The sequence below is a fragment of the Mandrillus leucophaeus genome, unplaced genomic scaffold (assembly GCF_000951045.1).
Source record: "Mandrillus leucophaeus isolate KB7577 unplaced genomic scaffold, Mleu.le_1.0 Scaffold2, whole genome shotgun sequence".
In the NCBI taxonomy this organism is placed as follows: Eukaryota; Metazoa; Chordata; class Mammalia; order Primates; family Cercopithecidae; genus Mandrillus; species Mandrillus leucophaeus.
In genome coordinates this window covers 5,175,479-5,201,985 of record NW_012102031.1, presented here as the reverse complement: position 1 = coordinate 5,201,985, position 26,507 = coordinate 5,175,479, and the positions used below count along the sequence as shown (strand labels likewise).

The 26,507-nt window shown below is 52.8% G+C and overlaps 2 protein-coding genes across 2 annotated transcripts in view; both read left to right on the top strand.

Moving 5' to 3' along the window:
* The window catches only part of POLR2F (polymerase (RNA) II (DNA directed) polypeptide F), a 107,282-nt gene that overhangs the window by 42,166 nt on the left and 38,609 nt on the right, over nucleotides 1-26,507 (top strand). The window lies entirely within an intron of this gene.
* On the top strand, nucleotides 842-2,148 carry LOC105538888. Its single transcript, XM_011978892.1, is given in 5 exon segments — nucleotides 842-1,491; nucleotides 1,494-1,536; nucleotides 1,538-1,800; nucleotides 1,803-1,826; nucleotides 1,829-2,148. Coding segments are annotated over 5 exon segments (888 nt in total). The 5' UTR covers nucleotides 842-1,253.

The window sequence follows — 26,507 nt, the reverse complement described above, 5'->3', positions numbered from 1 at the left end:
CTAAAGCTGCCAAGAGGCCAAGGTGGGACAGGGTAGGGTCCTCTCTCAGTAGGTCTTGGAGGCATTTTGGGTTCCTACTTCCTGGGACCCAACTCCTTCCACACTGGGCTCACCCTGTCTTGGGAGAGGGTGGGGGAGTACTAGTCCTGGTTGTCACGAAGTCCTCTATTCCCTGACCCCAAGAAGGGGTGGGGACTTGCCCTGCCTCTTCCCTCCTCTGCCCACCTCTCCCTCCCTCCCCTTTTCTTTCCTGGCCATCCTCCCGTGACACCTTTTCCTCTCTCTTTCCTAGGCCTCTCCTCCAAAGGTCACAGTGCCGTACTCTTAACTGAGGGCAGCCCTGCCCGGGTGTTGAGGCCGAGGTGGGGTGTATGTGGGGTATGCAATGGAGCCGGGGCCACATTGGTGACCATGTGTGGTTCTCAGCTCCTCAGTAGCTGGGCAAGGCCCCAAGCCCACCCCAAGGGGTCCTGTCTGGAGTTGGAGTGGGCTACAAGGGGTCTGGGAGGCAAGGCCTCATGCTTGGGAAAGGCCAAAGGGATGTGGGGGGTGGGTAATGGGACACAATGAGGTAGTCACACGAGGCAGAGGCATGTTGGGGGTGGGGGGAGCGGACACTGGAGCGCGCACACACACACACACATGCTCACACACACAACCAGCCAGACAATCGGGCCAGTGTGTCTGGGGCCTCGGAGCCCAGTGAATTAGGAGTTTGATAAGGGTTTTCTCTTTCTCTCGCTTGCTGGCCTTGGACAATCTCCCCCCAGTTTTCCTCGACGCCACCCCCGGCGCTGCCAACCCTCCTCCCCCCGCCTCCCTTCTCTTCCCTGTGCCCAGACTCTTGTTCGGGGCCTTGAAACAGTGAGCTGTCTTTGTTCGAAATACAGGTGAACGGCAATCATGTGATTAACACACACACACATAAAAAGCTTTTTAACAGCGCCCGCTCGGCCTCAGAACCGCCCGGAGAGGAGCCGCCCTGGATGGACAGAGGGACGAGGGACGAGCATCTACCCAGTCGTGTCCCGGCTGCCCCGCAGTCGCCTCCAACACCCGCTGCTGCCCGCCCGCTGCCTGCCTGCCTGGCATCTCTCTTTCCCGGTGGGTCCCCACTCATCCTTCCACCCCTCAGTTCCTCCTCTTTGAGGAAAGGGCCTCCCTGCTCTCTGCCGTGTCTGTGACTGGCCTGAGACCCCCCTGGGGCAGGAGGGGTGGTTGTGGAGGGAAAGAGCCCAGAGTTAGGAGGTGGAATGTGGGGTCCCACAGCTGCCCCCTCTCTAACTCCCTGCTTCCTCCTTTGCCCTCCTTGGCCCAGCTGGGCCAGGATGGGGGTGGGGGTAGCAGTGGGCACGCTCTGTCTTCAGGAAGCCACGCTAGACAGAAGGGGCCACTCCCTCTCTGTCTCCCTTGTCCCCGCACAGACACTGCCTTCCTCTCAGGGCTGTGCTGGGCTTTCTGCTGAGCAGTGTTGGGTGAGGCAGGTGGGCCTGCAGGGGGGTGGGAAGGGCTGTCAGATGACCAGTGCTGTGTGTGTGGTTGGGGCCCCTGCTGCGAACACATCCCTGCCCACCATGCTGGCAACTGGGATCCCCTCCATCCCATCCCAGACCCTGGGAACCCAGTGTTCTCCAGCAGGGGGGGGTGAAGGACCCACACTCATTCCTGAAGAGCAGGGAGCTTGGAGAGGGGAGGGATGCTGGCTGAAGACACCTGGGCCTCTGCCCCAGCAGGACAACAGGAGGGCCAGTGTCACCTTCTGCTCCTTTCCCTGCTGGGGGTGGCAGGGGTCCCTTTACCCCTCATTCTTGACCCTTCCCCAGGGATGCCTTGACCCCCTTACCCCACCCCCCATCACCTCTCTGTCCTGAAGTGAGGGTTTGTCACCGTCCATGGCAAGGTGTGGTGCCTGGTGGGCTCTGTAACCTGCCCTCTCTCTGGGTGTTTATTCCGCAGCAGAGAGGGGCCTGTGGTCTAAGCGTAATGGTGGAAATCCAGGCTTCCTTCCATGGCCCAAGGAGGCCTTTCTAGAGCAACAGAGTTTTCCTGGGACTTGGCCTGGTTTTTGTTAAGGCAGGTCCTAGATTTACTCAGAAGATGGGCCCCGGAGAGGAGGAGAGGAAAGAAATATCTGTCAGTCAAACATGAAACCCACTGATGACACTGCCTGGCAGAGCTGCCTCTGGTCAGCAGTTACCCTTCACCCCCCAGCTCCCAAGTCCTCTTCCTGAGGGAACCGGCCCTGCTTTATGGAAGGCTCCACCTGTGTTCCGCACCCTGGGTCCATGGTCCCTCACCTGTCACATGGGGCAATGGTCACCCTCCCTCTCTGCCTGCCCTGCAGGATACACTGAGATGAAGGTCAGGAAATCTACTGGCTGCAGAGCCAGGGGCCATGCAGGAGTGAGGGACGGTCTGGTCAAGTTGAGGCTCTGCCCCCGCCTCAGTTTCCCCACACAGGCATGAGACTGTCTTCCTGACTCTCAGAGGACAGGGCTGAGATGGGATGAAGGAACACAGGGAAAGCATTTAGCACCTCTGAGTGCTGTGTGGATGCGACCTGGAGGGTCCTGGCAATCCACTCTTTAATTGTATCTGGCCTGTGCATCCTCCTACCTCCAGTTGCCCTGTGGGGGCCTTTCACAGGGCCTGGCTTGTGGATGTGGGGTTTGGCGTAGGGCAGTGTTTCTCACATGGGAAGTGCACTGGGATTCTTCAGGTTGGGGTGGGGCCTGCGGTTCTGCATTTCTAATCAGTTGCCTAGGACTGGCTCTAATTCTTGTTGAATTTAGAATCACTTGTGGAATTAAGAAAAACATACTGGGCCAGGCATGGTGACTCATTCCTGTAATCCCAGCACTTTGGGAGGCCGAGGCGGGCAGATGACCTGAGGTCAGGAGTTCGAGACCAGCCTGGCCAACATGGTGAAACCCCATGTCTACTAAAAATACAAAAATTAACTGGGCGTGGTGGCATGCACCTGTAATCCCAGCTACATGGGAGCCTGAGGCAGGAGAATCACTTGAACTCAAGAGGTGGAGGTTGCAGTGAGCCGAGATGGCGCCACTGCACTGCAGCTTGGGTGACAAGTAAGACTCTGTCTCAAACAAACAAACAACAACAACAAAAACATACTGGAGCCCAGATCCCACCCCAGACAGGTTGATTCTGAATTTCTGAGGCTGAGGTGCAGGCTTGAAGTTCCCGGGGAAATCTTCACCGAGTCTCTGGATGCTGAACCAAAATCACCAGGGATGGAGGAGCGGGCTTGGGTACTGGACCCACCAGCCAGGCAGGTTATACTGGGGTATCCAGAGAGCTTCAGGGTGTGGCAGGGGAGGAACTATGCACTGGGAAGGTGGAGGGCCGATGGGCACAGGTTAGTGGTCGAGGGCAGCGTAGTGACAGACAGAAGCCGCCCTGTGGGTCTTCAGCCGAGTCTGGGTGCCCTGGGGTGGCTGTGGGAGTTCCCCTGAGCAATTTCTAGGCCACCTCCACCTTTGGATAAGGCTGTGTCATCCTCAGTCTGGGATGCAGCGGAAAGTGACTCGAAGTCAAGAAATCCTGCCACTAATACCCAAGGGGCCTTAGGCAAATCATCCTATTAACCTCTCTGGACTAGGCTTTTGCATATGTACAATGCTGATAATCTTATGCACCTGTGATATCCCCAAGTCATGAGAGAATTGAATAAGAATACACACACACACACACACACACACACACACACCCCGCTACCTAGCATAGTGACTGTGACTGCTCAATAAATGTGAGTCAGAGGAAATCATTTAGCTATTAGGCCAGCACTGGGAGGTGTGGAGCATGCTCACCTCAGGTCAAGTGCACAAGTATTTACCGAGCAGCCACCGCGGCCTCACCGTCAGGAGTTTATAATTTGCCTTTTAAATCCTAATGTCAGACCAGGTGGCACTCCTGCTTGGGATGACAAGCTCCTCTGTCATGGGTGGGCCTCCTGTGCCATGCCCTTTAACAGCGAAGGCGACGCTCTAGGGCCTCCCCAGGTGCTGGCTCAGCTCTGAGGGCTCCTGTCATCGGACTTCATCCTCCCAACAACCCTATGAGTAGATGCTATTATTCTCATTTTAGGAAGGAAACTGAGGCACAAATTGATTAAGCGACGGGCCTGAGCTTGCCCAGCAAATGATGGTAGGATGTGGACTGGGACCTGTGGTTGGTCCCAGCCCAACCTCTGATCACTCTGCTTTACTGCCCCTAGGCTGCAAGTGCAGCTGTAGGTATTCCTGCTCCTACCTCCTTTCCTTGCCTGGGCCTTTGGGCCTGCTCTGCCTTCCCCTGGAGCACTGTTCTCCCGCTGCCTCCTGGCGATCTAGGCACTGCTGCAGCCCCACTGAGAGGTCCACTTCTGGGACACACCTTGGGCACCTTGGTTGGAATTCTTTTCTCTATGACTTTCCCTCAGAGGAGTAGACACCTTCAGATGTGCTTTGCCTCCGTACTGCATGGCCTAGAGGACGGGCCAGTCTCCACTTCCTATTGGGAGCCCCTGAGGCCATGCTCAGCCTCGGCTCACCTTCCCTGAGCTGAGTTGCTGTCAGAGTTCCAAGGAGGAAAAGATCAGGGAGGCTGGAGTGGGCAGGAGTGGCTTCCTGGAGGCAAAGGGCCTGAACTCTGGGGGAGGAGGATGGCATTCCATGGCTTGTCCCAACAGGGGCTCTCGCCCCTCCCTGTTTCTGGTGCAAGCTGAGGGTCTCAGACCCAGGCCAGGAAGGCAGCTCTTGGGGTTGGAATCTTCCTTCACTCCCAACTCCACCCTTTCTGGAAACCAGGAAGCTGGAGCCAGTGCCCTGCACTGCCTCTGGCAGTCCGGCCTCTGCCCTCTTCTGAGAAGCCTTCAGAGAAGTTCACTGCCCGTTCCTGCCATCTGTACGCAGCTGCTGGAAAGCCCTTCCTGGCGTCTACCCTGAGCCTTTCCAGCTGCTGGGAATTTCTGTGAATGTATCCTCTGTGCAAGGTACTGGGCCAGGAGTTGGGGCTGGGAGGTGAGAGAGACCAGACCTTGGCTTTGAGGAGTTGAGGGTTTGATAGGAGAGACCTACATAGAAACCTGGAACCTGGCCCAGCCAAACAGGCAGCTGGAGCTGGGCCTCTGGACCCCAAGGGCTGGGGTCAAGACCCAATGGCTGTAGAGGCCCTGTGTTGCCTTGGCAACCTTCTTCCCTCTCTGGGCCTCAGTTTCCCCATCTATAAAACGAGTGGCAGGCTAGCTGATCTCTGAGAATGTTTCCATATTTGATAACCCACGAATTGTGTTTCAAAACAAGAGGCCCATGCCTGATCCAGTGTTTGCAAGGTGATGCCTCAGACCCTTGGTGTTCCTCAGGACACTGGTAGGCATCTCTTGAAAGACATTTGGGAAACACTGCTTTCTGCTTCCTCTTTAGAAATGCAAGGGCGGGAAGTGGTGGTTCACACCTGTAATCCCAGTACTTTGGGAGGCCAAGGTAGGAGGATTGCTTGAGCCCAGGAGCTCAAGACCAGCCTGGACAGCATGGTGAGACCCCAGTCTCCATTATTATTATTATCAACATTATTTGAGACTGAGACTGACTCTGTTGGCCAGGCTGGAGTGCAGTGTCATGATCTCGGCTCACTGCCACATCTACCTCCTGTGCTAAAGTGATTCTCCTCCCTTAGCCTCCCAAGTAGTTGGGACTACTGGCGCACACCACCACACCCAGCTAATTTTTTGTCTTTTTATTAGACGGGGTTTCACCATGTTGGCCAGGCTAGTCTTGAACTCCTGACCTCAAGTGATTTGCCTGCCTTGGCCTCCAAAAGTGCTGGGATTACAGATGTGAGCCACCGCGCCTGGCCACCATTATTTTTTTTTAATTTAAAAAGTGTTTAAGTAAAGAGATGCATTGCCTCTAAGCATGCTAAAAGTTCTGAATTCTGCAGTTAAAAACTGCTCTTTGTTTAAAATATTTAATATGAATCTTCAATTTATTATTCTATTATTTTTTACCACCTATTAACATCTTGTAGAGTTTTTGATGGAAACCAGTTTCACCCTGTTCTGGAGAGGACATAGTTGCCTAAGGTGGACGTGGAGGCACCATGGTCTCTGAGTGACATGTGCATGTTCCTTACTTTGGGGCCACCTTGCCTTGGTTTCTAACTCTGTTCAGACCTGTTTGACATGTACCAGGTGACTACTCAGTGTCAGGCCAGGGAAGCAGCTGAATAGAATATGGCACTGACCCCCAGTTCCCTGTGTTTCCATGCCTTCAGAGTTCTCATTGTCCTGAATTGTCCCTGCTGGGGTGTGGACTTGAGGGCTGGGTCTTTCCCGCCTCCTCCGTGGTGCCTGTTACATAGGAGTGATGTCAGCAGATGAAGGGCTTGCATGGAAGAGAATGTGTGCAGGCAGCATGCGGGGAAGGAATGAGCACACGCTCCTGAGTCAGACACTCCAGGTTTAAAAAACATTGTTAGAGATGGGGTCTCAAACTCTTGGGCTCAAGTGATCCTTCCTCCTCAGCCTCCTGAATAGCTGGGACTACAGGTGTGTGCCGCCATGCCTGGCTCTAGCCCCAGGTTTGAATCCTGACACCTCCATTTGTTAGCTGTGTGTCCTTGGCAAATGAATGAAGGTCTCTGAGTCTCAGCTTCCTTCCAGGTTGTGGTGAGGATTAAAGCAGATAATGTATGTAAACACTTAAGACAGGGTCTGGTGCATGACAGAACCCAGTAAATGGTGGCTATTGTTACCAGCAGCTTGGGGATCTGCCGCCAAGGTGGCTGTTGGTTGACCTTGGGTTTTAGAGTAGTCATTGCTTCTTTTTTTCTTTTCTTTTCTTTTTTTTTTTTTGAGACAGTCTGACTCTTTCACTGTGTTGCCTAGACTTGAGTGCAGTGATGTGATCTCAGCTTACTGCAACCTTTGCCTCCCAGGTTCAAGCAATTCTCCAGCCTCAGCCTCCCAAGTAGCTGGGATTACAAGTGCACCCCACCAACTTTGCTAATTTTTTTTTTTTTTTTTGAGACGGAGTCTCGCTCTGTCGCCCAGGTTGGAGTGCAGTGGCCGGATCTCAGCTCACGACAAGCTCCGCCTCCCGAGTTTTTAGGCCATTCTCCTGCCTCAGCCTCCCGAGTGGCTGGGACTACAGGCGCCCGCCACCTCACCCGGCTAGTTTTTTGTATTTTTTTAGTAGAGACGCGGTTTCACCGGGTTAGCCAGGATGGTCTCGATCTCCTGACCTTGTGATCCGCCCGTCTCGGCCTCCCAAAGTGCTGGGATTACAGGCTTGAGCCACTGCGCCCGGCCACACTTTGCTAATTTTTATATTTTTAGTAGAGACAGACGGGGTTTCACCATATTGCCCAAGCTGGTCTCAAACTCGTGACCTCAGGTGATCCACCTGCCTCGGCCTCCCAAAATGCTGGGATTACAGGCATGAGCCACCGCGCCCGGCTCCCCAGCTAATTTTTATATTAGTTATTGCTTCTTATCCTGTCAAAATGCTGCCCTCAGATGTTCCCCATCTGCTCCCAGTCACCACGGAGGCTGCAGAGCCAGGGCCGATGGCCATCCATCGAACCAAAGCAGAAGGGGAAGCAAGTGACCAAGCTCACATGACTGTTTAGTCATGGAATTGGACATGTCTGCTGTGACGTTTTATCCCCAGGGTTCCTGGGGACCTACCCTAGGCAAGCTCCTGCTGTCTGTGGGGTAAAGAGGGGTGAGTGTGCCCCTTGTCTTTAGGGAGCTTGTTCATTCATACATGTCTAGACACTAGACAACATGGTGCAGACATGCATGAGGATTAAGAGAGTGGTGAAGGTGGAGGGAAGGAAGAGAGGGGGCAGAGGGGACCGATGGGTCCATTGGTGTTGTCCCTGGAGCGGAAAAGAGCTGTCTTTAAATATGGTCTGAGCAGGGTGGGCTGCACATGGCTGATGAGACCTTTGTCCTTTCACCACTGGCAGGCAGCTGGCAGCTTGGGGGAAGGCGCTTGTCAAAGTTGCCCAGCTTAGGAAGTGATAACCAAACTGAATCTTCTCATTCCAAATTCCTTGTCATTTTCCTCTGTGATCCAGGCCATTGCCCCAGACCAGGGCTGGGCAGGAAGGGAGCTCAGCCCGCCCACCTTCCTGCTCTCCCCCAGTTCACTGCTGTCCCTTAAAGGTAAAAATGGGGTGATCCAGTCAGAATTCAGCGTTTGTCTGACCTTGGAGGATCCTCCTTGCCGACATAAGGTTTCCTTATTCTTCGCTGATGTCACTTGTTAATGAAAATGGGAACCGAGTGATGATGAGCTGAGCTCGGGAGCCAGAGACCAGAGTTCAAGGCTGGCCCTTGCCCCACTTACCAGCGAGATTGGGATAAGTTAAGTAACCTTCCCATGCCTCAATCTCCTGTCTGTAAAATGAGAATCACGATACTTGCAGTGTCACAAGGATGAAAAGAAGTAAGGAATGGCAAGTGCTCAGCCTAGCACCTTTGACAAAAACAAGACCTAGTAGTTGCCTCTTTCAGTCGTTTCAACTGCCAGTTAATGCCCTGCATTTTCCAGGTGGGATGGCTTATGTCTTGGGTATAATCAAGCCCAGGAAAACCTCTTCCCTGTCTAGGGCACAGAGTTGAGCTTACTGAGGTCACGACAGGGACTCAGGCACAGCCCTGGGGTGTGTTCACGTGTCAGGGGCTTCAGTTCACACAGGAAGTGTAATATCTGCCAGGCTGCCAGGCTGAGGGTCTCACACACACCCACCCCAGCTCACCTTCAGCTGTGTGTGCTTCACTGTGCACAGGTGTTGTTTTGTTTTGTGTTGTTTTTGAGATAGGGTCTCACTCTGTGGCCCAGGATGGAGTGCAGGGGTGCCATCATGGCTCACTGCAGCTTCTACTTCCTGGGCTTAATCGATCCCCCACCTCAGCCTTCCAAGTAGCTGGTTCTACAGGCGCCAGTCACTGTGCCTGGCTAATTTTTTTTTTTCAGACGGAGTCTCCCTCTGTCTCTCAGGCTGGAGTGCAGTGGCATGATCTCAGCTCACTGCAAGCTCCGCCTCCCGGGTTCACGGCATTTTCCTGCCTCAGCCTCCTGAGTAGCTGGGACTACAGGTGCCCGCCACCACGCCCGGCTAATTTTTTGTGTTTTTAGTAGAGACGGGGTTTCACCGTGGTCTCGATCTCCTGACCTCGTGATCCGCCCTCCTCAGCCTCCCAAAGTGCTGGGATTACAGGCATGAGCCACCGCGCCTGGCCAATTTTGTAGAGACAGGGTTTCCCCCATGTTGCCCAAGCTGGTCTTATTGAACTCCTAAGCTCAAGCTATCCTCCCACCTTGGCCTCCCAAAGTGCTGGGATTACAGGTGTGTGTTACCTGCACAGGTGTTTTATATTTGCCTCACCTCTCTACCAGGTGGCAAATTGAGAAATCAGAGAGTTTAGGGCTGAGAACCAAGAGTTGAAATCTCAGTGACTCTGCTTTGGCAGGTGCAGTGGGAGGAGCTGCTCCCGACTGCCAAGGTCCCAACTCCTGCTGTGTGATCTTGGGGAAGCCAGCCACCCTCTCTGGTACATTCTCCATCAGTGCCTGGAGGGAGTTGGCCTCTGACATCTATCAGATTTGCTATCAGGAGCTTTAGGGCTCTACTGGGACAGGCCCACATTTGGTTTTGTTTCCCACGTTTTGTCCCCCAAGTGCTCGGAGTTGGACATGTGAGCACACAGCAGATGCTCAATAAGTGCTTGCTGAACCTCAGTGATCAGAGAGAGCTCGGTGGGCCTGTCTGCTGGGTCTGTCATTCGCTTAGCACTGCGGGGGGAGTCCTCTCACATCCCTCCCTGCAGCCTCCTCCTGGGGGATCTTCATGAGGTCAGCTTCCGTAAGTCCTCAGTGATCAACTGAGTGTCCGAATGAATGAATGAATGGTGAGGACAGAATGGGGGGTAAAAAGCCGGGAGAGGCCAGGCACAGTGGCTCACACCTGTAATCCTAGCACTTGGATTGCTTGATCCCAGGAGTTGAAGACCAGCCTGGGCAACCCCATCTTTACCTTGTTATCATGGCAAAATCCCATCTCTACTAAAAATTAAAAAAAAAAAAAATTAGCTGGGTGTGGTGGTGTGTGCCTGTAGTCCCAGCTACTCGGGAGGCTGAGTGAGAGAATCACCTGAGCCTGGGAGGTTGAGTCTGGGAAGTGAGTCTTGATGGTGCCACTGCACTCTATCCTGGGCGACAGGAGTGAGACTGTCTCAAAAAAAAAAAAAAAAAGAGCGAGGAGGACGCTGAGGGTTAGATGAAGCTGTCCAGGGCCTCTCACTGATGGAGGTGGTCGTGACTCCAAGTCCAGTGCTCTTCCTTCTTCTGGAGCAGGGACACCCTGGGGGACCAGGCTGGGTTTAATGGGCAGCCAAGCCCCTGAGGACCTAGGGAAGAGGAGGAGGGCATGGGGGATCTGAGCCAGCTCCACCCCTTCCCCCAACAGGCAGGAAGGACAGGGCAGATCTGTCAGCTTCAGACACCACTGCCCCAGGGGACCCAGCCCTGAGCCCAGGGAGACAGGGAAAGAGGGGGGGACAGGAAGCACCCGGGTCTTCCCCTCCTCCCTTTTGCCCCACCCTCCGCCCCCATCTCTGGCGAGAAAGCTCGCAGCCCCAGGCCTTGGCACTAGGGGGACAAGGGCGGGGTGATGGGGGACAGAAATCCCGTTCTGGGCAAATCCCTTCCTCTCCCTCATTTGGTTTCTGGCCTCAAATTGGGGACTGCCCTGGCAGTCCCTGGAGAGCTTGGCTGGGGCCTTGAGGCAGGAGGGATGGAGCAAGAGGGAGAGGGCACTGCCCACTCATGCCCTTCCTGTGTGCCCAATCCTGTGCAGACCTAGCTGCAGTGTCACTCGACAGGAGGAAGAGCACTGGGCAGGACCTGGGAGACCTCACTGAAAGGCTGGGCTCTGTCGAGAATTGCTGTGTGACCTCGGGTGGGGCACAGCCCCTCTCTGGCCACTGTTGTTCTTCTCATCCGCCAATGTGGTCCAAACCTAGGGCCAAAGGTCACAAGCCCTTTGAGGAGTTTTAAAAGACTAATTCCCAGGCCCCATTCTGAGTGGTAGATTTGGGTGGGACATCTGTATTTTTAAATCTTCGCTGCTATTATGATGCACCTGGTGGAGGCACTACTGCCGTAGATGCTCTAAGGGCCCCTCCCCAGCCTCAAAACTCCCACCCCTAGGGCAGGCCACCCCACTCCTGTGTCCTGCTCTGGAAGGCAAAGGTGGCAGTGGCTGGCTGCATCCTCTGGGGTGCCAGCTGGGACACAGGTGGCAGGCCGTGGGGAGCAGGGTGCTGCCTGGGGAGGGTGTGCACTGTGGACCTGCCAGGAACAAATACAGAGGGGCCTGGGAGGGCCCTGAGCTTCCCAGCCAGAGTCTCCCCTCCATCCCCTCTTCTGAAGGCCTCTTCCCCCTGACCTTTCTCCCTTCTTTTCCACTTCGGCCCCCGTCTTGTTTCTTTCTCTGTCCATTGCTCCCTCCTTCTCCTTTTTCTGTCCCCAGCCTCCTCTCTCTGGGAAGCTTTTTAATTTTCACCCCACATCCCACAGTTGGTTGCTCCTGCCTCTTGGTGTCCTTCCTGTCCTGGCCCTCCTGCCCTGGTTCCCTGTCTCTCTCCAGCCCTGTCTCTGTCTCTCCCTGTTTTTCTCTCCCTGATACGTTCTCTCTCTCCCTCCCTCCCTCCATGAATTTCTCTGTCTCTGCCCTGTGCCACCTCTCATCTTCCCTGCCTCTGTAAATGTGGGGAGGACCCTGGAAAATGACAGAGGTGGGGAAAGCTGACAAGTTAGAGAAACCAAGGCTTGTGGAAACCGTGGCAGCCCGCAGTCTTCCCCACTTGGCTCCAGCCCACCTTCCCCAGGCCACCTGGCTCTGTCCCCTGCACACCCTGGGTCACCCTGCCCCTCCCTCGTGCCTGTGCCCGGCTCCGCATCTCCCTCTTCCCATTTCCAGCTTCCCTGACACTGCCTTGGGGCCCTTTCTCTGGCTGTCCTGGGGACCTCACCTCCTGTGAGCCCACAGCTCACTGTCTGTCGAGGGGGTATAGGCAGGAGGTGAGGATGCGTCCGAGCCTCCCTGGGACACGACCCTCACTGAGTTATGGACTGCAGGATTTGTGCCATCTCCTGGCACGAGAGCCAAGGTTGCCCAGATTGACGGAAGAGCAGGTGTTTGTGTCCCCTTCCGGTGAGAGCTTTCCAGCACCCAGAGAGCCAAGATGGCTTGCAGAATTGGGGAAGAGGCAGGGAGAGGGTGAGAAGTGGAAATGGAGGGGCATGTTCTCCCCCTCCCGGGGCCTCAGTTTCTCCTCACAAACTTTTCCCTCTCTCTCATTGTCTAAGTTAGCCTTTCCTTCCCGCCTCTGGTGCGATTGGGGGTGGGGTGGGGCAGGGAATGAGGGGAGGCTGGGCTTTTACTCAACAGAGCAATTTCTCCTGTGATCAAAAGAGGCCATGGCCGCCTCATCTCTCCTCAGAGACCTGCCCTGACAGGTGGTGTCCTGCCTCCAGTCCGTGTTAACCCCCTCAAGGCCAGGGCTGGGCTGAGGGTCTGAGCCTCCCACCTGCCACTTGAAGGGACCTCCCTGGGGTCCGGAGACATCATACTGGCCCTGGGGAGGCTGTGGACTCTGGGCCTCGCACTTACATCTGGACAGGCCTTCTGGCCTCCAGGGCCTGGCGAGAACCTCAGGTGAAGAGTTGCTGTTAGGCTCCCTGGGAGGGTTGGGGTGGTCCTGCTGTCCCACCCTGGAGACTTTATTCCAGGGGCTCTGGGCTGGAAGGAGCCCCTATTCCTTCCAGACTCCCTCTCTGCACCCTCCCCACTGCTGGCCCTGTGGCCCTGGGTGTGGGACGTGCAGAGGACTGGCCAGGAGAAGGGTTAAGTCAGGGACTCTTGGGATGGCTTTGGCCACGGCCATTCCTCTGGGAGAAGAGAACAAGGGGCCCATTCTGTGTGTGGGAATTAATAGCAAAGAGTCATCTGGGGTGTCACTCAAGCACTGATCGACTCCCAGAGGAATGTGAGAGGGAGAGAGAGAGAGAGGAGAGGAGAGGTGTGGTGGGGGCTGAGACGGAGATGTCAAAGGCAGGGCATTAGGGTCTGGCTGGTACAGGAGCCCACCCTGGTAGGTGGGCCCGCTGCCCCAAGATGGGTCCTGCTTTTCACCACAGATGCGCCCCCGCCCCTACACAGGATGAAGACCCCCTCCTGTCATTCCCTAACCCAGGGCCTCCCACTTCTGTCTTCATTCCCAGACGGCCGTACCCTCCACCCCGAGGTGGGCCTGTTGGACAGCTGGCCCTGAGTTCCTGGGCTCTCGCAGTCTGCTCCCATCTTTGCTGAGAGATCCAGGTGCTCCTTGTGGGAACTGCCCTGGGGATGGTACTGTGGAGTGCCAGCCTGGGGTCCTGAGTTGTACCCTCTGTCCCAGGATCCAGGAGCCCCACTTGCCTGGCTCCAGGCCCAGTTCAGACACATTCCTACCAGGTGGCTGCAGGTATCTTTGGCTGCCTGTGTGTTGGGACGCTGGAGCTTGTCAGCCATCACAGGGGGCTCAGCCTTCCTCATCTGCTCAGGCCCCTGTGGCAGCCTCAGCCTGGCCTGTGGGTGAGGACCAGCAGGCCTCCCGACATCTGAATGTCACAGCCTAAGAAAGGCCTTGGCGGGACTCCAGGAGGCCTAGGAGGGCGTGGCGCCCGCCTGCTCCAGTTGTGGGGCTGAGTCAGAATCCTCCCAGGTCATTTGCCTCTGGGTGCCCTGACACCCCTTCCCCTCCCCAGGACCTCAGCCTGGCCACCGAGCTGAAATGAGCCTAGACTCTGTGGGATGCAGAGGCAGTGGGGTGCAGAGGATGAGGGCTTTGGGGCAGTCAGAGCAGGGTACCCCTCTCCCTGGCTCTGTGACCTGGGCAGAGCTCCTTTGTCTCTCTGAGCCCCGGGGTTTCCTCTTGAAAATGGGTCATATCATAACTGGCAGGTTCAGAAGTGAGAGAAGGTAACAGGTGTCAAGTGCCCGACACAATAGCCAACCACTGTGTGTTGTTATTTTTATTATGATGATTATTGTTATTGGAGGACTGGGCAGCCTCCACTGCTGTTGGGCTGGAAGGCACACCGTGCACACCATTTGACTGCCTGGATCTGCACCTGGCAGCCTGTGCCCGCTCGGTGAATCGTAGGGATCCCAGCGCTGTTCCTCCTCAGCTGTGGTTTTGGCGAGGGTGAGCTTCCCGGCCCCCAGACCTCCTGTGTGCCAGCGTCATTTCCATATCTGGTGACTCATCCTGCTGGTCCTGCCGGAACACGATGCCTCCCCTGACGGCATGGTGCAGGCACAGTGTGTGCAGCCATGGGCCTCGGTTCCTCCCCTGGGGGTTGGCCACCTGCACCCCCACGGTAGACTGGCATGTTGAAGCCTGAAGGGAGCTTAGCGGTTGTCCAGCTGGACTTTCTTCTTATACTGACAGGGAGCTGAGGTCTAGAAAAGAGAGGGCCTTTCTGGGGCACTGTGGTGTAAACAGAGCTGGCAGGCCCTTCTACATTGGACTGGGAGTCTGGACTCCTGGGTTATTGCCCAAACTTGGATGTTAGGGGCCAAGTGGGCTGGGAAAATTCCTTACTCATAGCTGGGGTGGGGAGAGGACACATGGAGAAAGAAGGTGGAGCCTTTTGCAAACTAAAGTGCTTTCCAAATATGGGGGGTTATTAGGAGGATGGCTTTGGGCCCCACGAGATGGTGCTGACCCTGTGTTTGTCTGCAGTCTGTGCAGGACACTAGGGTGGTTGGTGCCACCAGTCCAGGGGCTGCTGGACACAGGCCCCCCCCCCCGCAGAGGAATAAGCCAACACCATTGAGGAGGGGGCAGCCCAGGGCTCCCTGCCTGGCTTTGGAGGTGTAGGGTGTTTGAAATAAAATTCTTCAACATGCTCAAAGTGAAACTAGCTTCCTTTGGGAACATACGGAGACCACAGGCACTCGACAGGGGCTGACGAGGACCCACCAACTCCGCTGTGGGCTCCATCCCTGCCCTTGGGCTCATAGTCTGGTGACCTCGGCATTCATTATTTTCATTCCAGTTCTCAGTACAGTGCTTGGCACATAGTAGGAACTCAGGAAGTGTTTATGGGATGGAATGGGGTGATGACGTTGAGGCAAGATTAAGGATATGAATGGAGATGACATCGGCGTCTTGCCTGGAAGCAGAGGGGAGGAAAAGGAGCAAGTGACGAGTGGCGGCTGGCATGGGTGCAGCGCCACTGAGAGAAGGGGTTGAGAGAGGTTAGAGAAGGAATGGAGTCAACACTCCTGAGAGCCCTTCTTTGCCCTGTGGCCTCTTACTTGCAAGCTAGTTCCCCTCTCTGAGGCTCAGTTTCCTTATCTGTAACACAGGGATAATAGGATTTATTCATGAGTTGTTTGTTGCAAGGCTCAAGAATGGTAACACATGGGTCCTGACAGGCTCTCAACCATGCCTCCTGGACACCCAGTGTGTTGTGAACAGAGATCTTTAGAAAGAACAGATAAACATTACAGAAGTATCTTATAGAGACACAGTTGACAGATACATAAATAATGTGAGTTGCATCATATTAGATTCAGAGAGACTAAAGATAGATTTTTAGGGGAATTTGTGAATTTACTCATTTTGGGGATGAGCGCTGGGATGGAGACAGTGAACCCTTGACATTGGAGGCTCCGGGATTATAGAGTTGCTTTGTGGTTTTTTTGGGGTGGAGTCTCACTTTGTTGCTCAGGTGGAGTGCTGTGGCGTAATCTCCACTCACTGCAACCTCTGCCTCCCAGGTTCAAGCGATTCTTCTGCCTCAGCCTCCTGAATAGCTGGGATTACAGGCATGTACCACCATGCCTGACTAGTTTTTGTATTTTTAGTAGAGATGGGTTTTCGCCATGTTGGCCAGGCTGGTCTCCAACTCCTGACCTCAAGTGATCTGCCCGCTTAGGCCTCTCCAAGTGCTGAGATTACAGGTGTGAGCCACCTCGCCTGGCCAAGTGTTTTTTTTGTTTGTTTGTTTGTTTTTTGTTTTTTTTTGGTGGAATCTCACTCTGTTGCCCAGACTGGAGTGCAGTAGCTTAATCTTGGCTCACTGCAACCTCTGCCTCCTGGGCTCAAGCAATTCTCCCACCTCAGCCTCCTGAGTAGCTGGGACTACAGGCACCTGCCACCATGACCGGCTAATTTTTGTATTTTTAGTAGAGACTGGATTTCGCTATGTTGGCCAGGCTGGTCCCGAACTCCTGACCTCGGGTGATCCGCCCGTCTCAGCCTCTCAAAGTGCTAGGATTACATGCGTGAGCCACCACACCCGACCTTTTTTTAAAATTTATTTTTTCCCCCAAACTTGGACAAAGCATATCACTTACAGACTTTTTATTGGGCTACAAAAATGCTTAAGAACTAAAGAAGAAAACTCCAGTTCCAAAGTATGCAAAAATAGCAAAATAGAAATTACTCAAAATTTTAAATGGAAAATGAAAAAGACCCTTTAAAACTTGTTTATAGCCAACCAGTTCTATGTAGCATGCGATGTGGGTACATTTCAACATGCCTGATGCAATGTGGGGTCAGTGGGACCCACAAGAGTCTTATGAAGTGTCCAGGGCACTGCAGCCACCGCCTCCCGGCCTCAAGCAATTCTCCCACCTCAGCCTCCTGAGTAGCTGCAATCACAGGCACCTGCCACCATGCCCGGCCAATTTTTGTATTTCTAGTAGAGACCGGGTTTTGCCATGTTGGCTGGGGCCATGGGGCTGGGATTGCTCAGCAAAGGGAGCTGTGTCTGGGGGCAACTGAGAAGGGCTTCCTGGTGGAGGTGATGTTTGGGTGCAACCTTACAGAGAGAGAAGGGATTGAATAGAGGGAAAAATGGCCTGGTGGTGACTTTTGAGTCTTGAGGTAAAGGGAGATGTGTGAGCAAAGGTTCAGAGAAAGGAACGCACATGGAGAGTTAGAGAGAAAGGTGAGCTACTTGGCATGCAAGATGCTTTGGAATTAGGATGTGGAGAACAGGGGAGGGGTTAGGGTGACTGTAGAAAGTTTGGTAGAAGCTTATGTACCAGGCTTGGACTTTATCCTAAGGTCAATCAGGAACCATGAGTGAGACAGAGTCTGGCTCTGTTGCCCAAGCTGGAGTGCAGTGGCACGATCTCGGCTTACCGCCACCTCTGCCTCCCAGGTTCAAGCAATTCTTCTGCCTCAGCCTCCTGAATAGCTGGAATTATAGGCGCGCATCACCACACCTCGCTAACTTTTGTCTTTTCGGTAAAGATGGGGTTTCACCATGTTGGCCAGGCTGGTATTGAACTCCTGACCTCAAGTTACCCACCCATCTCGGCCTCCCAAAGTGCTGGGATTACAGGAATGAGCCACTGTACCCTGCTGGGAGATATTTTAAGAAGGAGGGTGAGGAGGGCGATGGTGACACAGTCAGCCAATTTTTTTTTTTTTTTTTTTTTTTTTTTTTGAGATGGAGTCTCACTCTGTCACCCAGGCTGGAGTGCAGTGGTGTGATCTTGGCTCACTGCAACCTTTGCCTCTCAGATTCAAGTGATTCTCACACCTCAGTCTCCCGAATAGCTGGGATTACTAGTGCTTACCACCATGCCCAGCTAATTTTTATATTTTTATTAGAGAGGGGGTTTCATCGTATTGGCCAGGCTGGTCTCGAACTCCTGACCTCAGGTGATTCACCTGCCTCAGCTTCCCAAAGTGCTGGGATTACAGGCGTGAGCCACTGTTCCCGGAACAGTCAGCCTTTTTTTCCCCAAGTTCCACTCTTAAAGCATTGTGGCAGCTGCATGGTTGCTAGGGGAGGGAGGTGCTGGAGACTGGAGGCCAGAGACCCATTAGGAGATTAGGAGACTAACTTTTTTTTTTTGAGATGGGGTGTCGCTGTGTTGCCCAGGCTGGAGTGCAGTGGCGTGACATAGCTCGACGTAGCTGACATAGCTCCTCAGCTGAAAAAAATCCTGCTGCCTCAGTCTCCAGAGAGCAACTTGGACTACAGGCATGCATCTCTGTGTTTGGCTAATTTTTATTTTTATTTTTTGTAGAGTTGCGGGAGTCTCACTATATTGCTCAGACTGGTCTTGAACTCCTGGCCTCAAGTGACCCTCCCACCTTCCTGAGCTCCTGATGGCATAAGCCACCACACCTGGCCAGAGGCTGGAGCATTAATCCTGGTGAAAAATGATGAGAACCCATATTAGGATGGGTCCTAGGTAGGGAGGGAAGAAGAGGAGAGATTTGAGAACAAGTGAGGCAGTGGTTGGAGTGAAGGAAGTCGGAAATAGGTGGTAATAACACCCCTGCCACTTCGTGAGTGCTTACTGTGGGCCAGCTGCTTTCTACCTGTAAGACATGCATATCTACTCACTGAGTTCTCATGACTGCCAGAATGGAGCAAGAGATGGCAGGCAGGCGTGATTAACTGGAATCTGCAGAATCCATACATGCCCTGCAGTTAAAAACCAATGGCTAACTTGATTACCTCTGTAAAGGAAACAATAAATAAATAAAAACCAGTGTCAAAAACCATGTCATAGGCCAGGTGCAGTGGCTCACGCCTGTAATCCTAACACTTTGGGAGGCCAAGTTGGGCAGATCACTTGAGGCCAGGAGCTCGACACCAGTCTGGCCAACATGGTGAAACCCCGTCTCTACTAAAAATACAAAATTAGCACGCCTGTAATCCCAGCTACTTGGGAGGCTGAGGCAGGATAATCACTTGAACCTGGGAGGTAGAGGTTGTAGTGAGCCAAAATTGGGCCATTGCACTCCAGCCTGGGCAAAAAGAGCGAAACTCCATCTCAGAAAACAAAACAAAACAAAACCATGTGATGGATATTTGTTGTAGACAAATTAGAAAATATAGAAAAACAAGAAGAAAGGCCGGGTGCCATTGGTTTTTAACTGCAGGGCATGTATAGATTCTGCAGATTCCAGTTAAATCAGGTCTGCCTGCCATCTCTTGCTCCATACTGGCAGTTATGAGAACTCGGTGAGTGGATATGCATGTCTTATAGGTAGAAAGCACCTGGCCCACAGTGAGCACTCAGGAAGTGGTAGGGGTGTTATTACCACCTATTTCCAACGTCCTTCACTCCAGCCTCCTGAGTAGCTGGGACTATAGGTGTGTGCCACCATGCCCGGCCAAGTTTTGTTTTGTTTTAGTAGAGTCAGGGTTTCACCATATTCACCAGGCTGATGTCAAATTCCTGGCCTCAAGTGATCTGCCCACCTCACCTTCCCAAAGGGCTGGGATTACAGCATGTGAGCCACCTTGAATACCAGGTTTAAGAGTTTGGAGTTGGCCGGGTGCGGTGGCTCACACCTGTAATCCCAGCACTTTGGGAGGCTGAGGCGGGTGCATCACAAGGTCAGGAGATCGAGACCATTCTGGCTAACACGGTGAAACCACGTCTCCACTAAAAAGTACAAAAAAATTAGCCGGGTGTGGTGGCGGTCGCCTGTAGTCCCAGCTACTCGGGAGGCTGAGGCAGGAGAATGGCGTGAACCCAGGAGGCGGAGCTTGCAGTGAGCTGAGATCCCCCCACTGCACTCCAGCCTGGGTGACACAGCAAGACTCCGTCTCAGAAAAAAAAAAAAAAAGAGTTTGGAGTCCTAATGGGGAACCACAAAGAATTTCAGCTCAGGGGTGATGGAACCCTATAGACCTTTAGGCAGCTCATCCTGGCCAGGTGGAGGAAAGACTGATAGCAGGAGAGCCGGTACTGGCCTGGACGCCAGAGAGGAGAGCTCCCCTAGCAAAACATTAGGATGGAAGGAAGTTGGTGATCAACTAGGTGTGCAGGAGGCAGGGTGAGGGGTTGTCAGGCAAAATGGGAATAGAGGGGCGATGTAATCACCTAAAATGACAAGACCCAGAGCAGTGCCCTCTGAGCGAGGTCTACAGAGTGGGACCCCCTTGCGCTGTTGGTCACTGGCCCTCAGCAAGGTCAGAGATTAGTACAGAACTCAGACAATTATAGTCTAGAAACTCCTGTAACAATTTGACATGGCTGCAATTTCCAAGAGTGTGATTCATTTTAATAATTCTTTTTTATGGTATGTTACAGAAGTATTGGTCCGCAAAGAATTGGTTTTAAAAAACCTTGGGCCAGATGTAGTGGCTCATGCTTGTAATGCCAACATTTTGGGAGGCCGAGGCAGGAGGACCACTTGAGGCCAGGAGTTCAAGACCAGCCCGGGCAACCTAGTAAGACACCATATCTACTGAAAAAAAATTAGCCGGGTGTGGTGGCACATGCTTGTTGTCCTAGCCACTTGGGAGGATTTCTTGAAACCAGGAGGTAGAGGCTGCAGTGAGCCATGATGGCACCACTGCATTCTAGCCTGGGCAGGAAAGTGAGGCCCCATCTCTAAAAAAATATATATATTTTTAAAAATTGTTTGCTCTTCACTCCATTGAGCTGCAAAAATGCTGATCTAGATGGACACTGGGACATAGGGAGGGCAGCGAGGCAGTGAGCAGGCATGTGGGCAGCTGTGCACACACTCCAGGGACCTGGGATTATTTCTGGGGTCAGAGTGATCACGGGGAGCTAACCACAGCCACCCAGCCAATAGCAAGGGCCACCTTCCAGTCACTCACTCAGCAAATATGTAGCAGGCACGTTCTACGTGCCAGGCCAGGTGCTGAGGCACATGTTGGGAAAACGGAGACAAGGCAGGTTCATCCCTTCCTCTTGGAGTTGATACCCGCTCGCACTAGTCTCCAAGGGTCATTCCAGAAGGGAAACTTCAACCTGGCTCTGGGGAGGAGTGGGTAAGGGGAGCAAGGAGCAGCTTTTCCACCCTACCCGGTCCATTGCCCCCACAGATCCTCCAAGAAGGGCCTGACTTGGGGAGGCAGCAACAGGGGGAAGGACAGGGAACAGGACTTGGGTCAGCAACCATAGCCCCAGCTCTGTCACCTCTGTTTATGCCGTTGTCCCGGGGAGCCTGTCATCTCGGAGCTGCAGCTTCCACATCTGCATGGTGGGGATCCTGGGGTCCTCTTGCCTCACCCAACAGAGGCCTGGATTAGAATGAGCTTGGGAGAGGACAGTGGGCTGACTTGTGATCATGGTCCAAATTTCCAGGGTGCACCCTGCTTCTGTCTTCTTGTAGAGCTTCTGGAAGCCACAAGTGCACACATCTGAAAGGAACTTGGAATTTACTGGTACGGGTGCTCCATTTTACAGGACTGAGAGGCCTGGAGGGAGACAGATGTGGCTAAGGTTGCCCGTGGTGAACAGCAGAGTGGGAACATGAACCTAGATCCCCAATTGGACATCTGGCACCCTGAAAGCCTGAGGGAAGGGCACTCCCAGAGTGCCGTGAAAATCTGAATGACAGAGACCGAGTCTCCGGCAGGCCCCCAGCCCCTTCTTCACTAGGTCTCCTGATAGCAGCCAGCGAGGACTGCCCAGGGTGGCGGGAACCTTTCAGGAAGGCAGAGGGAGGGTGGGCTTAGCCATAGGGCAGACCGTGAGGGGCTCACAGGGCATGAGGTGGCCCAGGCAGGCAGCACTAGGGTGGCTGGCAGATAGGAGGGGGACCCAGCAGCAGAGACCCATGTCAGGGGGCAGGGCTCCAGACCTGTGAGGGATGTGGCTAAGGTTGACCTGGAAAAAGGAACGCTGGGAGCCCGGGAGGTGGAAGGACACTGGAGGAGCTGGCGGTGGACACAGCAGGGTCGCCCCCATGCCTCCAAGACCTGCTGTAACATCTGCAAAACGAGATGGAAAGCTGTGCCTCCCAGGGCTCCTGGTGGCTGGCAGATGACAGAGAGGGCGCCACGGGCCTCCAGTTCTTCCCAAGTCTCCCGGGGCCTCATCTGGGCCTGGCAGCAGCAGGCCCTCTGCAAAGACTTGCTGAATTAACAAATGCCTGAGGGAGAGAGAGGGGAACTCTCACTAGTTGTGGTCGTGGTCGATTTATGTCCTGAAGAATGGGGAATTATGGCGTTGCTGGGCTCCCTGTGATGGGGCAGCGGGACTGAGGCCTGCGCGAGTGAGTATAAACGCTGTGGTCTGTGTGCAGCCCATTTGTCTTCAGGGCTGTGCCATGGCAGGCCCCCTCTAGCTCCTCTGTCACTTTACAATAAACTCTCTGGGTGCGGTGGCTCACGCCTGTAATCCTAGGACTTTGGGAGGCCGAGGCCGGTGGATCACCTGAGGTCAGGAGTTTGAGACCAGCCTGGCCAACATGGAGAAACTCCGTCTCTACTAAAAATACAAAAGATAGCTGGGCGTGGTGGCACCTGCCTCTAATCCCAGCTACTCATGAGATGGAGGCAGGAGAATCACTTGAACCCAGGAGGCATAGGTTGCAGTGAGGAGAGATCGTGCCACTGCACTCCAGCCTGGTTACAGAGAGAGACTGTGTCTCAAAACAAAACAAAAAATAAAACATTAAAAAAGCCAGGCGCTGTGGCTCATGCCTGTAATCCCAGCACTTTGAGAGGCCGAGGTGGGCAGATCACCTGAGGTCAGGAGTTCAAGACCAGGCTGGTCAACATGGTAAGACCTCGTCTCTACTACAAAAAATTAGCCGGGCATGGTGGTGCACGCCTATAATCCCAGCTACTAGGGAGGCTGAGATGGGAGAATCACTTGAACCTGGGAGGTGGAGGTTGCAGTGAGCCGAGATCATGCCACTGCACTCCAGCCTAGGTGACAGAGAGAGACTGTGTCTCAAACAACAACAACAACACATTAGAAAAGCCAGGTGCGGGGGCTCAATCCTGTACTCCCAGCACTTTGGGAGGCCTAGGCAGGCGGATCACCTGAGGTCAGGAGTTCGAGACCAGGCTGGCCAACATGGTAAGATCCCGTCTCTACTACAAAAAATTAGCCAGGTGTGCGCCTGTAATCCCAGCTACTAGGGAGGCTGAGGTGGGAGAATCGCTTGAACCCAGGAGGCAGAGGTTGCAGCGAGCTGAGATTGCGCCACTGCACTCCAGCCTGGGTGACAGAGCAAGACTCCTTCTCAAAAATAAGAAATGAATTCATGTGCATCTTCTGCACTCTTCTGCTCTCCCTCATGTTCCTTTTTGGACCAAGGTAGTGAGCACACCTCGCTAAAAATAATTACCAGTAAAGGTAATTATTTCAGTTGCTATAATTATAATATAGGACTCAACTCTGGGAATTGGGGTAAGAGCAGGGCTTGAATTCTAGTTGCTGAGAGGAATCTAGTGGTAGACACCAAGCATGAGCAGAAGCTGTGACCAGAGGACCCAAGACTGGGGCACTGGCAGGAAAGTGGCAGAATGTGCTGGCAAAGAGCACAGATGGTGGAGCCAGGTGAGCTGGGCTGAATAATCATGGGCTTGGTTAATAGCTCCGTGCCTCAGTTTCCTCATCTGTAAAATGGGGAGAATGATAGTGCTACTTTCAGGGGTTATTGTGATCTATGAAAAACACTTAGAAGAGTACACATTAAATACTCCTTTAACTGGTATATGTTGAACACCTACTATGTGCCATGCATTCTTGGGCCCTCAGGCTACATCACTGAACTGTAACTGAAATACATGCAAATTCCAGCTGAAAGAAATAAAAAGCAATGAGGCTGGGTGCAGTGGCTCACACCTGTAATCCCAGCACTTTGGGAGGCCGAGGTGGGTGAATCACCTGAGGTCTGGAGTTCGAGACCAGTCTGGCCAACCCTTTCTGCTAAAAATACAAAAATTAGCTGGGCGTGGTGGCGCATGCCTGTAATCGCGGCTACTAGGGAGGCTGAGGTGGGAGAATCGCTTGAACCCGGGTGTTAGAGGTTGCAGTGAGCCGAGATTGTGTCACTGCACTCCAGCCTGGGTAACAGAGCAAGACGGACGCCATCTCAAGAAAAAAAAAAAAACCAGTGAGTTAATTTTACATAGTATGATATGTGGACAAGTGGAGCAGGGAAAGGGGTGTCAGGAGTGGAGGGGACAGTGATGGAGGGGCAGGTCCCTCTGAGAAGGTGGCATATGCATGAAGACTTGAAGTTGCAGAGGCAGTTGAGCACTTGGGTATCTGGGGAGGAACATTCCAGACAGAAGAAACAACCGTGCAGAGGCTCCAGGTGGGAGCATGGCTGGAGCGTTCTGAGGACAGCCAGGAGGCCAGTGCAGCTGGCACAGAGTGAGCGAGGGGGACAGAGAGGAGGAAGAGGTTCGAGGGACCACCAGATGGTCACTGCGGCGACACAGGCTCATACTCCAAGGGCAGTGGGGCTGCGGAGGGTTTAAGCAGAGCACAGATGGGCCCTGATCTCTGTGTTCACAGGATTGCTATCTACTCTGTTGAGAATGGTCCAAGGGGGTTAGAGCAGAAGTTGGGAGGCCAGGGAGGAGGCGCCTGAAGTATTTCAGAGGAGAGGCGATGGCAGGGGCCAGGGAGTGGGGGGTGGCCTGGGGGGCCACAGTGGCAGTGGTGAGAAGTACCCATTTTTCTGGTTGGGTTTGGTTTTCCTCTTTTAAAATTATGTTTTTGACAGCTTCACTTAGGTACAGTTGATATACAATAAACTGCACATGTTGAAAAGGTGCACTTGGATGAGTTTTGACACATGTATGCATCACACATGAAACTCTATCACCATAATCAAGTAAACAAACACATCCACCGTTCCCAGACTTTCCTCTTGCCCATTTGTCATCCCTCCCTTTACCCCACCCTCTCCCTAGGCAACCACGTGCAGTCACTGTAGATTAATCTGCATTTTCTAGGATTTTTATCTAAATGGAATTGTACAGAATATACTCATTTTTGTGTGTGGTCTGGCTTCTGTCCCTCAGCATAATTGTTTTGAGATTTATCCGTGTTGTGTGTATCTGTAGTTTATCCTTTTTATTACAGAAGAATATGTCATTGTATGGCTAGACCATAATTTGTTTATCCCTTCACCTGTTGATAGACATTTGGGTTGTTTCCAGATTTGGGCTATTACAAATAAAGCTCCTGTGAACATTCATGTACAAGTTGTGTGGACATACGCTTTCATTTCTTGTAGGTAAATAGCCATGAGTGGAATGCCTGGGTCATGGGGTATGTATATTTAACTTTTAAAGAAATGATCAAGTCTGGGCGTGGTGGCTCATGCCTGTAATCCCAGCATTTTGAGAGGCTGAGGTGAGAGGATTACTTGGATCCAGAAGTTCAAGACCAGCCTGGACAACATAGCAAGACCCCATCTCTATTAAAAGTAAAAATATTAACTAGATGTGGCAGTGTACACCTGTAGTCCCAGCTACTACAGGCTGAGGTGGGAAGATTGCTTGAATGCAGGAGTTTGAGGTTGCAGTGAGCTGTGATTACAGCACTGCACTCCAGCCTGGACAACTGAGCAAGGCCTTGTCAAAAAAAAAAAAAAAAAGAGAAAGAGGGGAGAGAGAGAGAGAAAGAGAGAAAGAAAGAAAAGAAAGAGAAAGAAAGAAAGGAAAAGAAAAAGAAAAGGATCAAACTGTTTTCCAAAGTAGCTGTACCGTTTTACATTTCCACCATCGAGGTTTGAGAGTTCCAGTTCCTTCACCCTGTACAACACCTGGTCTCATCAGTTTTTAAAATTTTAGGCATTCTAATAAATATGTATATGTAATAAATATGTAGTAATAACTCCGTGTGTGTGTGTGTGTGTGTGTGTGTGTGTGTGTGTTTTTCCTTTGAGATGGAGTCTTGCCGTGTCACCCAGGCTGGAGTGCAGTGGCGCAATCTCGGCTCACTGCAACTTCCGCCTCCCAGGTGTAAGCAATTCTCCTGCCTCCACCTCCCAAGTAGCTGGGATTACAGGAGCACACCACCACGCCCAGCTAATTTTCGTATTTTTGTTAGAGACGGGGTTTCGCCATGCTGGCCAGGCTTGTCTCGAACTTCTGACCTCAGGTGATCCACCTGCCTCGGCCTCCCAAAGTGCTGGGATAACAGGTGTGAGCCACTGCGCCCAGCCTTAACGGTATCTTTTGAAGAGAAAAAGTTTTGAATTTTGAGGAAGTATAAGTTATCAATATTTTCTTTTATGAGTTATGCATTTAATGTCATATCTAGGAAATCTTTGCCTGACTAAGTTCCCAAATACTATCTTCTATATTTTCTTCTAAAAGTTTTATAGTTTTAGATTTAACGTTTTTAGATTTAATGATCTGTTTCTTTCTTTCTTTTTGAGACAGGGTCTTGTTTTGTTACTCAGGCTGGAGGGCAGTGGAATGATTGCAGCTCATTACAGCCTCAATCTCCCAGGCTCAAGTGATCCTCCCACCTCAGTCTCCTGACTACAGGCATTCTCACCATGCCTAGCTAATTTTTGTAGAGGCAAGGTTTTACCATAGTGCCCAGGCTGGTCTTGAACTCCTGGGTTCAAAGTGCTCCCAAAGTGCTAGGATTACAGGTGCAAGCCACTGCACCCAGCCTTGTGATCTGTTTCGAGTTAATTTTAAAAAATATGGTGTCAGATAAAGGTT